Genomic DNA, 16379 nt, shown 5'->3' with positions numbered 1-16379 from the left:
GAGGAAAAAGGGGCGTGTTCCAAGACACGTGCTGAGGAGCCATTTATAATCATGAAACACTGGAAGCAATCTAAGCGCCCACCACAGAAGACGGCATATAGATCCTAAACCTGACAAGCAGCAGGCCACACCCTCAGGAGGAAATGTGTATGAGAACAGTGAAGTGAAAAAAAAAAAAGACTAGAGAAGAATGTGGAAGAAGTAAACAGCGGTGGAGTCAGGGTCCACACGCTTCTGAAAAGTGAGTTTCTCAGTCCTAAATTGTAAGAGCTGCTTTGCCCAGAACTGGGGGCTCCCTAAGAGTTTTAAGAAAGGTGAGGAGAAACACTTGTTTCAGTTAGACTCACTTTCCGTGGATGAAGACGATCACCGGGGTGGTGAGATGGAATTGAAAGTCATTGGCAAGATACCACGTCCAGCCGTTGCACTGGAAAGAGACGGCAAAGGTCACTCCTCTCCTCCACGTGGCCAGCGGCTCGCCTCCCGGGACCAAGAGGAGGAACTCAGGGGCGGGTAAGGCGATTTCCACAGGAAGAGAAAGGACTTGAGTTAAAGATATTTCACAAACCTCATCTCAACTCTGGAGAAGGAAATGGCAACCCACTCCAGTATTCTTGCCTAGAGAATCCTGTGGACAGAGGAGCCTGGTGGGCTGCTGTCCGTAGGGTCGCACAGAGTCAGACACGACTGAAGCGACTTAGCATGCATGCATGCATTGGAGAAGGAAATGGCAACCCACTCCAGTATTCTTGCCTGGAGAATCCCAGGGACGGAGGAGTCCACTGGGCTGCCGTCTATGGGGTTGCACAGAGTTGGACACGACTGAAGCAACTTAGCAGCTGCAGCAGCGTCTCAACTCACCCCCCTAACAATCCCAGGGGAGTAGGTATTCTTATTGCCATTTTACACCCTGGAAATTCAGACACGCTTTCTCTCTTGTTTAAGACAACAATCACAGCTAATCTCCCAGGGCAGCGGTGGGGACTGAATTCCACCACCGCGTCACGGGTGTGAGGAGTAATTACCCTCACAGCGCGGTTGGGGTCGGAGGGCCCCTGTTGTCTCTTCCTTGCCCTCCCCCCAACTCCAGGTGGAGAGAATGTGTTCATTTATTTTATTCTGTTTTTGATTTGATAGACCATGCTCATTGAGAACGGAGGTCTGGCTGCAGACGAGCATTAGCGGGAAACCCCGGAGTTCCCACGCGTGACTGACGTGAGAGCAGCTGGCCGGAGCGACCTCATCCCGGGCTGTCTGTGCCTGTGGGGCACGAGGTGGCCCCTGTGTCTCTAATTAAGGGTGAGACGACTTCTGGGGGCAAGTCTCCCCAGGGCTTCAGAGATGAGAGGTGCCTCGGTCTCCCCTCCCACCCCGTCACTCCTGAGACCAAGCTAATCAGAAGTGACAGCTTCGCTCATCCCACCTGTGACCCCAGCCAGTCTGCCCCCAGGAAGGTGGCTGGGCCTCTGCTCCAGGGCCCCCTGTCACGGAGGGTGATGGAGGGGTCTGCCTGAAGACAGTTAAGACAGTGACGGAAGCCCTGTCGAAGCTGCCGGGCCCTTGTGAACCAAAGGCAGCCGTCTGGTTGGTCAGTGGTCCTGCAGTCACAGTTTCGTGATTCTCCTTTCAGCAGTGCTTTCTGCTGCTGCTGCTAAGTTGCTTCAGTCGTGTCTGACTCTGTGCGACCCCATAGACGGCAGCCCACCAGGCTGTGCCGTCCCTGGGATTCTCCAGGCAAGAATACTGGAGTCGGTTGTCATTTCCTTCTCCAACTGATGCATGCATGCTAAGCCGCTTCAGTTGTCTCCGACTCTGTGTGACGCTATGGACAGCAGCCCACCAGGCTCCTCTGTCCACGGGATTCTCTAGGCAAGAATGCTGGAGTGGGTTGCCATTTCCTTCTCCGCAGTGCTTTCGAGGCAGGTGCAAAATCATTGACGCGGTTTAATTACAACTAGTTCACTTCCATTTGCTCCAAGCTTGGAAAGGAAGCATGACCCATATACACAGACGTTGTGAGATCTGGCTGGACATGGGGTAGAATTCATTACGGGGAGGGTGTGGTGACTCCTTCCGTCCCAATCCCGGTTCTCTGGGTGGAGGTGAAGAAGGCGTCCTTCCTGCTGGGGTGGCGTGGCCCCAGACTGCACAGTGATGGGGCGGGGGCAGCTGCGTCCAGGACAGGCAGCGCGCTGGCCCGGCCCCGGGCCCCCGCCCCGTTCCGTCTCTGCTTTCCCAGCGCCCACCCCGCCAGAGCTGGTGCAGCAACCCCCGCCTCACACCCGAGGCGAGCCTCCCTCCCACAGCCCACCTTCCTACAGCATCGCCCGAAGAAACGGGATCAGACTCGGGCTGGCCCGGGAACGCGCGCCGGATCCCGCCCCTCCGCCCCTTCGCGGAAGACTTGAACGCACCGCATCCTGGACCGACAGGAAGTTATTTAGCAACAGCAAGTTCGTCCACCAGGCACGCCGGCAGTTCTCCAGGTGAAGCTTGGGCACCTCCCAGACGGGACCCCAGGGCGCAAGGGAGAACAATCCAACCAGCAAGCACACGGAGTACAGGTGAAGAGGCTGCAACCTAGCGGGAGAGAGCCCGGAGCGAATGATTCTCCATGGGGGTTCCATACGGTCCCCTGGGGTGGGGGTCACATAGTGATGGTGGATAAGACGCTCAAAAATAGACTGTCCTGGGGGAGGGACCACGTCCTCACTCACCCCTCAAACCTTCCATTCATTCGTGGGTTCAAAGCGGCCTAGGAGCTACTGATGCAAAAATACTGTTCTTCATGGAGCAAGTCCTATGTGTAAGCCACTCTGCTAGAACTTTCTAAACCTGTCCAGTAACTATGATGTCAATTTTACTGATGAGCAAATTAGAGCTCAGAGACGTTTGAGTCCCTTACCCAAGATGGTCCAACCATATGTCAGTACTGAGATCTGTCACTGTTACCTGTTCCTTTCAGGGGCCTCCCTAGATGAACATAGCTCTCCATACCCCCTCTTATCCTCCCTTCCTGCCTCACTTCATTTCCTCCTTCCTTCCCTCACACACCACCTCCTTCCAAGCAGGGTCTGCGGCAGCTACAAGCTGATGAAGAGGACACTTGGTGTCTAGACTGGGGCTGTTCAATAAAATGTAATAATTCCAGCCACATCAGCTGTTCCGTTAGCACATTTCAGCGGCCGCATTTTAAAAAGTCAACAGTACAATTAGTTTTAATAGTATACTTCATTTGGTCAATACATTCAAAATATTGTCATTTCAACAGATAGCCAATATGAAAAACTATTGAGCTATTTTGCACTCTTTTCTTTCAGAAGCCTGTGTATTGGAGATTTGCAGCCTGTCTCACTGGTCTGCCCGTCTCTGGGGCGGGGCGGGGGGGGGGATGGCTTATGGACAAATGGAAGGCACATGCAATGCGGGCGTGGCTTCTGGGTGGCCCCCAGCAGAGCCCTCTTTTTTTAAAGAATATATTTGAAAATCCAGGGCAGTACAAGGGCAGAGAGCCTATGGCCCAGAAGCATCTCTAAACATCTCGGAGGGGGCTTCAGGGCCTGCGGTGTGGGGTGACAGATGGGGGAGGGCAGGGCAGCTAGAGGAGCAGCCCCAGCAGAGGTGTGGGTCAGCACCCCGCCTCTGGTCTGCATCCCACAAAGATGACCTCCTTCCTAGAGAGCATCAGGAGGGCAGGAGGGTGGTGGGTATCTGGGAGCAGGCCTGAGGTTGCTGATCAGAGTCTGAGGGCATGGGCGCCAACTCTGCCAGGATGCACCTTCCTGGACCAGCTCAGGCTGCAGCCGCAGAGCCCTGGCCAGGTCCTGGGTCCTGCCCAGTCAGCCGTCTGACCGCGCTGCTGTGCGGATGTGGGACCGTGCTGCTGTGCGGATGCTCCCTCGGGCTTGGGCTCGCACCCCTGCCCAGCCTCCCCCCACCATCTGTCACCTCCATCTCCCTGGGAGAACCAGTCAGCCCCAGCTCCCCTCTGAACCGGAGTCCGGGTCAGACACCCTCCAGAGGGACTTGGGTAGAGGTGGCATTCCGCCTCAGGCAGGCTCGTGGCCGGGCCGGCAGGGGGAGCGGAGGCCACTGGGGGGCCACGCCTGAGGGGTTACAGGGGAAAGAACACAGAGACGTGAGTTCTAGTTTTGTCTAAATTTTTCACACTGAGAAAATCGGGTCACTCCTTCCTTTCCTCTCCTGCGGAAAAGGGGGCTGACAGTTCCTTAGCTTCCTCTAAGGAGAAGGAGGACTCCCGCCTCCTCAGATTTTCTGAGAATCAAGAGATCACTAAGAAAACTGGAGTCGGAGAATGGAGTTATGGTTGCCGGGGGGAAGGGAGAGTAAGGGAGTTTGAGAAGGACAGGTACACAAGGCTATATTTAAAATGGATAACCAGCACTTCTCTGGTGACCCAGAGGTAAGGAATCCACCTTGCAGTGCAGGGGATGTGGGCTCGATCCCTGGTCTGGGAAGATTCCACGTGCCTCAGGACAACTAAGCCCGCGGACCTCACTGTGGGATTAAGACTTGATGCAGCCAAATAAATAAATATATAAAAAAAAATCTTAAAGTGGATCACCAACAAGGACCCCCTGCAGAGCACAGGGAACTCCGCTCACTGTTACGTGGCAGCCTGGATGGGGGAGTCGGGGAGAGTGGACACATGGACATGCATGGCTGAGTCCCTGTGCTGTCCACTGGAAACTGTCCTAGCACTGTTAATCAGCCATACCCCAATACAAAATAAAAAGTTAAAAAAAAAAAAAAAACTGTTTGAAACGTGGGGCGTGTCATATAAATATACATGCCCTTCAAGTGTCTGTCCAAACTTGAAGATTCAGTCAAAGTGGGTTTGCAAAGATTAAAACCTGTGACACTAGCCACTGCCGAGGGGTGTGAGAAGCGGCCTCCTCATAGCTGGCTGGGTGGGAAGGTCAATTGGAAAACGTCCATCAGCACATTCAAGGCACCAAATGTGGAATTTTGGTGGAATTTACCTCGTAGGAATTTACCCTGCAAACGTGCCCAGACAGCTGCACAAAAATGTACAGATTTCGTGTCACTGTCTAAAAAGACTGCAAAAAACTTGGAAATCACCTTCATGCCCATTCATGGAGAGCAGTTAAATACATGATGATGGTCCACCCACACGGCGCCATCCCAGCAACCTTAAAATCAGTGAGGTGAGTCCTTCCAAAAGGAAGTTAGAGAAAGATGCCAAATCATTATGTTTAAAAAGCTATGTGCAAAATAATGCAGTATTAAGTATAGGTCTATTCGTGGGTGGGGAAAAGAATATATAAATACATGGAAAGTCCCTGCAAGAATTAATTCATAAGAAGCTGTTACCAAAGCCGTCCTGTGGGAGATGAGACTGGAAGGGGTGCCTTTATTTTTAGTATATAACCTTCTGCTACAGTTAGACATTAGTATCAATAATTTTTTTTAACTTAAACCAATGGGTGGGGGCTTCCCAGGTGGTGCAGAGGTAAAGAATCCACTTGCCAATGCAGGAGATGCAGGAGACTTGGGTTCAATCCCTGGTTGGGAAGATCCCCTGGAGGAGGAAATGGCAACCCATTCCAGTGTTCTTGCCTGGAAGTCGATGGACAGAGGAGCTTGGTGGGCTACAGTCCATGGGGTTGCAAAGAGCTGGACATGACAGAGTGCACACATCCATGAACTAATTTTTTTTTAATTTCTTTTGTTTACTTTTTTTAAATTTTATTTAATTTTTGAACTTTACATAATTGTATTAGTTTTGCCAAATATCAAAATAAATCCACCACAAGCCCCAAGGCTTGTAGGGTCTTAGTTCCTCGACCAAGGGTCGAACCCGGGCCCCCTGTATTTGGAAGGCGGATTCTTAACCACTGGACCAACGGGGAAGTCCTACTAGTAAGCTAATTTTTAACTAGTGGCTCCAACTTGGAACAATCCCACAGTTTTAGGGGTCTGGAGCCTCTTCTCTCCTTGTTTCCTGTGAGATACCTGTAAGGTTTCACCCCTAGAAGCTGGGCTTTCACATTTTCTGAAACTTGCAGAAGGCCCCACTTGGTCTGCCTCTCCTGCCCTTGCCCCCATACCACAGCGAAGTTCTGTCCCAGCTTGGACTCATTTGTTCTCTTCCTGGCTCCCAGCTGGCACTCTCCCAGAGCTCCCCATCTCAAGAATGTCCTCCCCATCCTCCACGTCACTTGAGCTGGAAAGTCTGCCTGTCCACGGTTGGCACCCTCTCCATATCCTCACTGCCCATGGCCAGGGCACATCCCACAACACGTCACCCCTGGGACCCTCGCCAGCATCTTGCCCCATGAGGCTTCACCACTGCACATTCCTCCACTCTGGGCTCTCGGCCCCAACGACTGCTTTATCTGTCCAGGAAAACACGTCTGAGTCTTCACCCCCCAGCTCTGGGGCTGTTCTTCTGAAGGGTTTCCCAGGCAGCACCCACCAGGCCACTGGATCCCACACCCCAACCCCTAACAACCCGCCTGAGCACTTATCACTGAGAACGCTGGGCCTGAATGCCAGGCCCTTTCCTCCAGAAGAACACAGGGCAAGACTGGCTGCTTCACCCAGTGCTCGTCCCCAAAAGATATTGCAAGAAAAAGTATTCTGTCAAGCCTTCAGGGCGAGGACTAGATTTAATGGAGCTTGGAAGAAACCACAAAGGCAATAAAGTTCTATTTCTTAGCTTAGACTCATTCTTAAACTATTAACCACAGAAGTTAAAAAGTAAAAATAACAACAGTAATAATGATAGCTTATATTTACTGAGGGCATACTACCTGTCACATTGTTCTAAATTCTTTGCCTGCGTTATCTGTTTTGATTCTCTCAAGAGTCCAACAAAGTGAGAGCCATGATTCTGCTCATTTTTAAGATGAATAAACTCAAGCACAGAAACACTGAGACGCTTACTCAAGGCCACACAGCTATAAATGACTGAATCAGAAGGCACGCCCAGGCAGACTGGAGTCAGATCTTACGCAGTCCGTTTGACGGGCCCAGAAGATTGTTTCAACACTCCCCTGCTATTTTGTGATGGTGCAGTGTAACAACAGAGCCATGGACCCTAAGTAACGGGAACTGGGCTCCAGCTTAGCCACAAACCATGATTTTAAAAGTGTGTACATTTTTAAATGGTGGGTTACATAGGTAGACGTTTCTTTTTCTCCCTACACGTCTACTGTCTCATTACATCACTGCCACTCTGCTATCGCACTGGCTCCATATTCTGTCCCAGTATTGTATTCCATTCTGATCCAACCAACCAGGCATTCATAAAGAATACTACCATCCTTTCTGCCTTCTTATCAGAACAACCATCATCCCAAGCTTCCACCAGCCCCTTTCCTGATTGTATCTTATTCTTTGTTTATTATTACCATTAATCCTTATTACAGGCTCCAATTACTACTAATTTACAGGAGCCATACAAATTCTGTTGAACATAGATTTCATGGGACTCTGACTGTATATGCATTGAAACCTGCTGTCCATTAGCTTTAGAAATGAGGTTTTTGTTGGTTTAATACAGTTCAAGTTTTATTAGGAAAAATACCATGAGTACTGATATCTTCCACTGTCAAAGCCATTAAACCAGAAAGAGCAACCACATTTAAACATGGTTTAAATGAAAGAAAACTATTTTTCTTTCAGTTTATTTTTTCTTTGAAAATTCTTTCAAAGGAGGGTTAAAGACTAAAAATAATAAGTGATTACACAGCAATACAGAATTGAAAGATTATATGAATAACCTACCTTATAAGGCGACTGAAAAAGTATCTGAGTATGACGCTAGGGGTTATTCCTTTGTCTGAATTCTGACGCATCTTTAAAAATGATCTTGCACTTAACCAGCCACTGAGAGGAAGAGAAGAGTAGATCACAGGAATGACTGATCAGTGATGCAGTTCACAGGTTGATCAATTTGGTTGTCTCTATCAGGACAGACTAAGTGATGCTGCAGTAACAAAACATCTTTAAGACTAAAAACAGTAATAGCTTTCTCCTTGCTCGTGGTATGTGTCCACGGCCAGGCACCTTGAGCTCAGCATCTTCCTCACTACGGGAGCCAGGCCGACGGAGCAGCCTGTGACAAGAACTCTTAGGATTTACTCTCTTAAGCACTTTCTTACCTAACAAACATCAGCGTTATATTTATCATGTGGTACATTCCATTCCTAGTACATACTGGTTTTATAACTGGAAGTTTGTACCTTTTGAGTTTCCCATGCTTTTGACGCTTATTCTATTTTTTTTTTTTTCTTTTCTTTTTTTTTCAGGTGTGCATGCAATCTGAGTTCCCAGGCCAGGGATTGAACCCAGGCTCTCAGCAGTGAAAGTGCAGAGTCCTAACCACTGAACCACCAGGGAATTTCTGCCTTTTAACATTTATAGCGATGAGCCTCTAGGTTTCCTTTAGGATGGATTATTGATCTCTATGCAGTCCAAGGAACTCTCAGGAGTCTTCTCCAACACCAAGAAAATCAACCCTGAATATTCTTTGGAAGGACTGATGCTGAAGCTGAAGCTGCAATACTTTGGCGAAGAGCCAACTCATTGGAAAATACCCTGATCCTGGGAAAGATGGACAGCAAAAGGAGAAGGGGACGAGAGAGGATGAGATGATTGGATGGCATCACTGACTCAATGGACGTGAATTTGAGCAAGCTCTGGGAGATGGTGAAGGACAGGGAAGCCTGGTGTGCTGTAGTCCATGGGATCGCAAAGAGTTGGACATGACTTAGTAACAACATGTGCATCATAGTTGCTCAGTCATGCTTGACTCTTTGCAACCCCATGGACTGTAGCCCACCAGGTTCCTCTGTCCATGGAATTCTCCAGGCAAGAATACTGGAGTGGGCTGCCATTTCCTTCTCCAGGGGATCTTCCTGACCCAGGGATCCTGTATTGCAGGAGAGTCTTTACCATCTGAACCACCAGGGAAGCCTACTATTAAGAGACATTTCTAAGTATAAAGACAGGTCAACTTAAAAAGTATCAGCAGATACATGTTTTATCTTATAATCTATAGACAATACATTAGAATATGTAATGAATCCATACACCTTTTCCAAAGGAATACCTAAGACAGATTGCAGCCATGAAATTAAAAGACGCTTACTCCTTGGAAGGAAAGTTATGACCAACCTAGATAACATATTCAAAAGCAGAGACATTACTTTGCCAACAAAAGTCCATCTAGTCAAGGCTATGGTTTTTCCAGTAGTCAGGTATGGATGTGAGAATTGGACTGTGAAGAAAGCTGAGTGCCGAAGAATTGATGCTTTTGAACTGTGGTGTTGGAGAAGACTCTTGAGAGTCCCTTGGACTGCAAGGAGATCCAACCAGTCCATCCTAAAGGAGATCAGTCCTGGGTGTTCATTGGAAGGACTGATGCTGAAACTCCAATACTTCGGCCACCTCATGTGAAGAGGTGACTCATTGGAAAAGACTCTGATGCTGGGAGGGATTGAGGGCAGGAGGAGAAGGGGATGACAGAGGATGAGATGGCTGGATGGTATCACCGAATTGATGGACATGAGTTTGGGTAAACTCTGGGAGCTGGTAATGGACAGGGAGGCCTGGCGTGCTGCGATTCATGGCGTCGCAAAGAGTCGGACACAACTGAGCATCTGAACTGAACTGAACTGAACCCAAGACAGAAGTAGCAGTAAAGTTATAAATGACAGTCATCAATTAGATGAAATAATTTAGATAAAGCTTTTCTCTGTCAAAGAGATGGGGACTGGGCAAGTGGTCAGGAAGGAAATACAATGTGCTTTTAATTTTGCGTGAAAAATAATGTTCAGTTCCACGTTGCTGAACATAGCTCTGTTTTTGCCAAATAAATCCTCTACTTCAAATTACTGTCCAAAAGCTTTATTAAAACTCTGCTTCTGGCCTTTGTTTTGGAATCTGTTACTTTTGCTGCCGCCTCCTGACTGCTGTCCTCTGAAGCTCCTACTTCTTTCCCACTGTCCCCTGACACCTCGGTTGCCCTCGTGCTGTCCTGAGGCCTCAACTGTCTTCCCGCTGTCCTCGGAAGTTGCGATATCCTTCCCATGGACGTTCTCGCTCTGGTTGCTCCATGGCCACAGAATGCAGCCCGTGCCGCGCATCACGCCTCTCTTCTGTACCGCTGCCACTGACGCAGTAGGGATGTCCAAGCAAACACCCGACCTTCCTTCGAGAAAGACCATTCCCTTCACTTTGGAATCAATATCCTCACCCAGCTGCTCTTTAGGTTCTTTCCAAGCATAGCTAATGTTTGGCATTTCAATCGAGCACTGCAAGATCATGGTCACAAAGCCTGCTTCCGAACTGATCAAGAAGCGCTAGTCTACCGACGTGGCACCGGAAATGTAACAACATATAACAACCTACAACTTAGTAGCAGCAATAGCTCATGACCCTTGTCAGTGTTTCTCTAAAGAACAAGTGTGTTTCCTATTGCAAAAGAAGGCTGTGTGTGTGTGTGTGTGTGTGTGTATTGGGCAGGACTTGGAAGGGATCAGTGAGGGTTAGAGACTGTCTACTCTCTGCCAGCAAGAGTTTCTTTTGAAATGCAGCAAGCTGGATTCACTATAATAGGGACAAAATTTATAGAGACAAGTGAAAGAGAGCACTGAGTTGAGGAAGTAGCATGGCCAATTCTGGTTCCGGCTGCCTCTTAGTTTCCAGAAAGAATGAATCAGGGTCTCCCTCTGTGTGTGGGCAAGCACCGTCTCAAGTTCACAAAGACAGGAAAAGAGAAAGGCTGGCAGGAAAACAGGCTCCGAGCAAGACAAGAGGTTCCAAGAGGCTAAGAAGACCCAGGAAACCCAAACAGACTGGGAAAGAATAAAATCCTGCAGGAGAGATATATGAAATCAGCCCAATCTGAGAGATAGAAGAAGGATTCCAAAACCGTCACCAGTGACAGAAGTCTTAGGTCCTACTATGTAATATATTGCTTCCCAGGTGGCTCAGTGGTCAAGAATCTGCCTGCTGATGTGGGAGCCACAGGCAGATTCAATTCCTGGGTCAGGAAGAGCCCCTGGAGAAGGCGACGGCAACCCACTCCAGTATTCTTGCCTGGAGAATTCCATGGACAGAGGAGCCTGGCAGGCTATAGTCCATGGGGGTCTCAAGAGTCAGAGATGAGTGAGCGACTGAGCACACACTCACACATGTTAAATATATTAGTGACACAGCTGTTAAGACATGGTTTTGGCATAAAGCATACATTATATTTCAGTTCTGATTGTACTGAAATGTACTCTAGCTGAGGAGGGGTTGGGGGGCTTAGATTATTTTATCTCCAACATCAACTTTCTCAGCTATAAAAATGGGCCTGATAGAGGTTGATCATCAGAACTGTATGGGATCAAAGTGTTTCTTAGCACAGCGGCAATGACATGTTTTCACTATTAGTAATATTTCCGATGTTGGAAAGAAAATGAACAGACCACGTGCACTTCCTAAAGTGATAAAATGAAAACTGGGAGAGAAAACGACAACAGGCACTGAGACAGGCCAGGAGAAACAGAAGCAAACAGGAGTAAAGAAAAAAGAAACACACGTCTTGGTCTCTTGATTGTGACGGGACCTGCTGGGTCTCACTCTGCCGTCCTCACCCTGCAAGCTGGGGCTGGCACAGGGGTTCTCAGATGGGAGCTGAGGGCAGCATCACCTGGAGGGCTTGTTACAGTCAGAGCGCCTGGTCAGGGGGCCTGAGTGGGGCCCGGGAATCTGCATTTCTCCCAAGCTTCCGGACGATGCTGAGACTCTATTCTGAGAAGCACTGGGGAAGGCCCAGCACTCCCCGGGCCCCAGACCAAGCCCAGTCAGGTATGCTGTCTTCACCGAAAGGGAAAGTGTCAGTTGCCCCCTCACCTCCGACTCTTTGCTGCCCCATGGACTGTAGCCCGCCAGGCTCCTCTGTCCATGGGATTCTCCCGGCAAGAAGACTAGAGTGTGTAACCATTCCCTTCTCCAGGAGGAATATTCCCAGCCCAGAGATCGAACCCGGGTCTCCTGTACTACAGGCGGATTCTTTACCGTCTGAGCCACCAGGGAAGTTTTTGGGGCCATCTGGAATCTCAGGAGCGTTGGCCTGTGCTGTGGGCCTCTCGGGACTAACCCAATGGCTCTGGGCTGTCTCTTGATTCCCACTGATGGCCCGGGATGACCAGCGGCCTTTCTTGCCCTTCATGCTTCCCTCCTGGTGGCAGGTCTCCAGCTTGAGTTTGCTTTGGTTCCAGCCGTCCTGATCTGTCCTTGCCAGCTCCCCTCCCGGGCTTGGAGCCCTGCCGACCAGCCCCAGCCAGCATATGGCATCTTTTGTTGCCGTGTTCTTACTAGCTTCCTTGCAGGAAACAGAGCTCTGGTGTTTGAACTGCTATCCCCTGGGCGGACCTCCCCGCCCTGCAGAGGCTCCCACTCTGTTCTTGGATTTTGACTGCCTGGTTAGACCCAGGTAAGTTCTCTCGGAACGTCTGGTGCCCAGTAGCCCGGATATCATAGTCTTGTTCGCTGCAGATGGTGGACTCTATCCCTCGCCTGTCTGGGCTGCTCTCTATTGGATAGAGCATGGTTGGACAGATGAACGTGCGTGCATGCTCAGTCACTAAGTCCTGTGCGACTCTTTTGCGACCCTATGGACTGTAGCCCACCAGGCTCCTCTGTCTGTGGGATTTCCCAGACAAGAATACTGGAGTGGATTGCCATTTCCTCCTCCAGGGGATCTTCCCAACCTAGGGACCAAACCCACGTCTCCTTCATCTCTTGTATTGGCTGGTGGATTCTTTACCTGCCGAGCCATCAGGAAGCCCCCAGATGGATTAATGCTTAGCAGTTAATGATGCCATCTACCATCACCATCTCCCTCTAAAGGAAGGGATACATAACTCCAAACAGGCAGAGACAGGCCAGCACAGAGGCTGGAGCTCGGACTCTGGGACCAGGCTGCCAGGACCACGCCCTTCACGCTCAGCTCCCTTATCTTTAAAGCAGCGATTTCGGTGGTCTGCCATACAAGGGACAATATTCAGCCATAAAAAGAAATGAAGTACTGATAAGTGCTTCAACATAGATGAACTTCATAAACGTCATGCTAGCTGAGAGAAGCCGGGCACAAAAGCACTCTGTGTGAGCCGCTTGTATGAAGTATCTAGAGCAGGTAAATCCACACTGGAGAAAGCAGGTTTCTAAGAACTGGAGGTAGGAGGGGCTGGGGAAAACTACTTAATGGGTGTGAGGTTTCCCTGAGGGCGATGAAAACGTTTTGGAACCGGATAGAAGGGGGAGCTGTGCCACAAAGCGAATGCACCAAGTGCCACTGCATCATTCGCTGCTGCTGAGTTGCTTCAGTCGTGTCCGACTCTGTGTGACCCCATAGACGGCAGCCCACCAGGCTCCCCCGTCCCTGGGAGTCTCCAGGCAAGAACACTGGAGTGGGTTGCCATTTCCTTCTCCAATGCATGACAGTGAAAAGTGAAAGTGAAGTTGTTCAGTCGTGTCCTACCCTCAGCGACCCCATGGAGCCTCCAGGCTCCTCCGTCCATGGGATTTTCCAGGCAAGAGTACTGGAGTGGGCTGCCACTGCCTTCTCCAAATCATTCATGGGAGTGGTTAATTTTATGTGATGCAAATTTCACCCCAACCCCCAAAGAACAGAACAAAAAAACTGAGGATTTTAACAGTTGTCCCTACTGTATAGGAACACCATGAGGATTGCATGATATAATGCTGCAAAGGACTTTACGCAGAGGCTGACACTGATCAAACATCTAAGAAAATTTGCCTCTTATTAGTTAATTCAAATAAACACCACTTTATATAACCTCACACCATTTTCTTATTTTTTCCCACATTTCGCTGTGGTGAGAACTGGCAACTTGATCATGGATTTGCACCATACCAGGAGCCAGAATTTGAGAAGTGCTGAAATAAACAAGTTTGATCAATAAAATCACCTTTTATAAAAGGTCTTTTTAGAGAGCCATCCAGAATCATTTAAAGAGAGGAACTGGCGGCCTCGGTACCATCCAGGGAGGCCCAGAGGCAGAGGCCAGGGAGAGTCAGCGTGAGCCCTTCGGTGTTTCAACAGGCACATCCACACTTCCCCAAAGAGCCACGAGCACAACTCCAGCCACGAGAGCACCACATTACCTGATCAGGAAAAACGTGTCCACTCCGAGATAGAAGGGGCCACTCCGAGAATAAAGGTACAGTGGGTTTCTAGGCACCCTGGCCTTCCATTCAAGCACATTATCTGTAAAAAGGTAGGACACAGTGTCTTTTTATTGAACGGAAGAAAATCTTGTGATTTATCTTTTCAAAAACACACCTTTAGCTTTCAGCTGTACTGAGAGGGTTTTGTGCATCCGTGCGATTCACTTAAGAGGAGAACGTGGAATGGAAGTAAGAGAGGGTGGCTCGGTAGCTGCCTGCAGCCTGGGTTCTCGCCTGGGGCCCTCTGCAGGGCCCGAGGCCCCCGTGGAGCTACAGCAGCATCGCCTGTTCAGATCCCCTGGGGGTCCGCAAACCGCCCTGGGCTGGCCCCGCCCTCAATTCTGACATGTGTTTGTAGGTCCCACTTGGAGAGTTCCACTCTGTCGATGGGAGCTCTTCTGGAGTGTACCAACAGAAAGAAGATCCACAAATACTGATTTTATACTAGTGCACAATGTTTATCTATATTCGCCTATTTTTCCAGGAGAGGGGAAAAAGAAGTTTCTGGATTCATTAATCATGACAAGAGGGAACCCAGCTCTTTGAAAGGTAAAAATAAAATACTCAGCTATCCCTGTTCACCAGGGAATCACGTGTCTGGTTTACACCTAAGGGAAGGTAAAGCAACCACGGGACACTGGCCCAGAACACTCATTTATGGAGGCCACAGCCACATCTCGAGAAGGAAGGCCACTCGAGAAGGCTGCAGGCTCCCCTCCTAGGGCCTGACGTGACCTCCTACACGAAAGGCCCTCCCTTCCTTGACTACTCCAGAGATCCCTCAGTCTTCCGCACCCAGAGACAGCCATGCAGTCATCTGACTGGTGTGCCCGGACATGATCCAGAGGAGGCTCAACACTCGGAGGCCGTTCAAGGCAGGGCACGTGCTTCCCAGCGTCTTTGTGGTCCAGAGGGCTGGCACATTCTTCTGCCAAGAAAAGCATTTCAGAGCGCGGTCCACGGCTCCTAGGAAACCTGGGCAGGAGCAAAGGCATTACTGCCCACACTGAAAGCCAGAACAGGCCACACGCTGCCCCCCAAACAAGAGGCAAACCTGCAAGCCAGTGATCCTGGCCGCCCCCCAGACGCTGCCTCCCTTTGACCGTGGAAAGCTCAGCCCAGTTCTCCTTGTCCCCTCTTGAGCTATCTGTGGCTCTCTGGACTTGGTCTCCCTCCTCTAGGAGCCTCGACTTTCCCTAACAGTCTTGATCTGAGATTGGTGCCCACGCCATCTCATAACAGAATAGGCTTCCCGTCTCAGGCCCCAGGAATGCCAAGGCCTGCCCGCCTCCATCATGTTTCACAGAGGGTTAGGCGAAGGGAAACTTAGACATCATTGAGAAGTCACACACTCCCTAAAGCCAGCGTGGGGCTTGAAATGGCATCCCTGGGGCTCGCCCAAGAACGAATCGCTTGCAACAACATCCCTAAGAACGCAGAGCAGCAGAGGCGGCAGCATCAGCGAAGGGTGCCGGCCTTAGAGTTAGTCGGACACTCCTGGCTCTGAATCTGCCACGTATTAGCTCTGGGACCTCTGTCAAGTGAATTAACTTCTCTGTGCCCAAATTGCCACAACTGCAGAATGGGAATCAAGGTCGATCTTAGAATCGTGGGCTGATCACAGGAATCAAATGAGACAGAGTCACAGCTGCTACCACTCACCAGTTTAAACTCCATTTCTTAAAGAACGGTGAATGCCTTCTACTTAATTTATTCCCTTTCGTTTAAAACAAATTTAATTTGGCTCATCCCGAGAGCCCACGAAGTGTCTGAATTGCCAAACAGGAGCCTCCGAAACTCAAGCTGGCTCCGAGAGATTCATTGTTTTCTCCAGGACGTCGCTGGGTGCCTCAAACGTGAGCACAAGAATTCCTCGCAGAACTGAAACTCATTCACAATCAAGATCAGGCTTATAAACAAGCTCTGGAAATTTAAGTCAATTTCTTAAATGGAAGAACGTAATTAGCATTGTGAGGTTCCAGGGGTAAGGGGGAGTTTTTCCCCTGGGGTCGCTCTCAGAGGTGTCTGCCTGGACGGGAAGCTCACCCTTCTGCTTAGAGGGATTTTCGCTCAGCAGGAGCGGGCGTGGGCCTACTCCTCTGGGTTCCCCAGCTCTAAAGGGGAGTCATGAGAGCTGGGCTTTGTCC

The 16379-nt window shown here is 49.7% G+C and overlaps 1 protein-coding gene and 1 non-coding gene across 6 annotated transcripts in view; both read right to left on the bottom strand.

The window, feature by feature from the left end:
* Window positions 1–16379, bottom strand: part of LOC113882796 (O-acyltransferase like protein) — a 67736-nt gene that overhangs the window by 17013 nt on the left and 34344 nt on the right. For 2 of the 5 annotated variants that reach the window (XM_027525938.1, XM_027525937.1), the window contains exons 6-10: window positions 15028–15207; window positions 14170–14272; window positions 7774–7875; window positions 2415–2580; window positions 348–427 (exon numbers count right to left, since the gene is read on the bottom strand). In XM_027525938.1, coding sequence (XP_027381739.1) covers window positions 348–427; window positions 2415–2580; window positions 7774–7875; window positions 14170–14272; window positions 15028–15207 — 631 coding nt within the window. The remainder of the gene's footprint in view (window positions 1–347; window positions 428–2414; window positions 2581–7773; window positions 7876–14169; window positions 14273–15027; window positions 15208–16379) is intronic. The other 3 variants (XM_027525939.1, XM_027525941.1, XM_027525940.1) reach the window with 2 other exon arrangements.
* TRNAE-UUC lies at window positions 8316–8388 on the bottom strand. Its single transcript has one exon. It is a non-coding gene; the product is annotated as a tRNA-Glu (tRNA).

This window comes from Bos indicus x Bos taurus, chromosome 24 (assembly GCF_003369695.1).
Source record: "Bos indicus x Bos taurus breed Angus x Brahman F1 hybrid chromosome 24, Bos_hybrid_MaternalHap_v2.0, whole genome shotgun sequence".
NCBI classification, from domain to species: domain Eukaryota; kingdom Metazoa; phylum Chordata; class Mammalia; order Artiodactyla; family Bovidae; genus Bos; species Bos indicus x Bos taurus.
The sequence above is the reverse complement of the archived record's forward strand: the minus strand, read 5'-3'. Positions and strand labels throughout refer to the sequence as shown.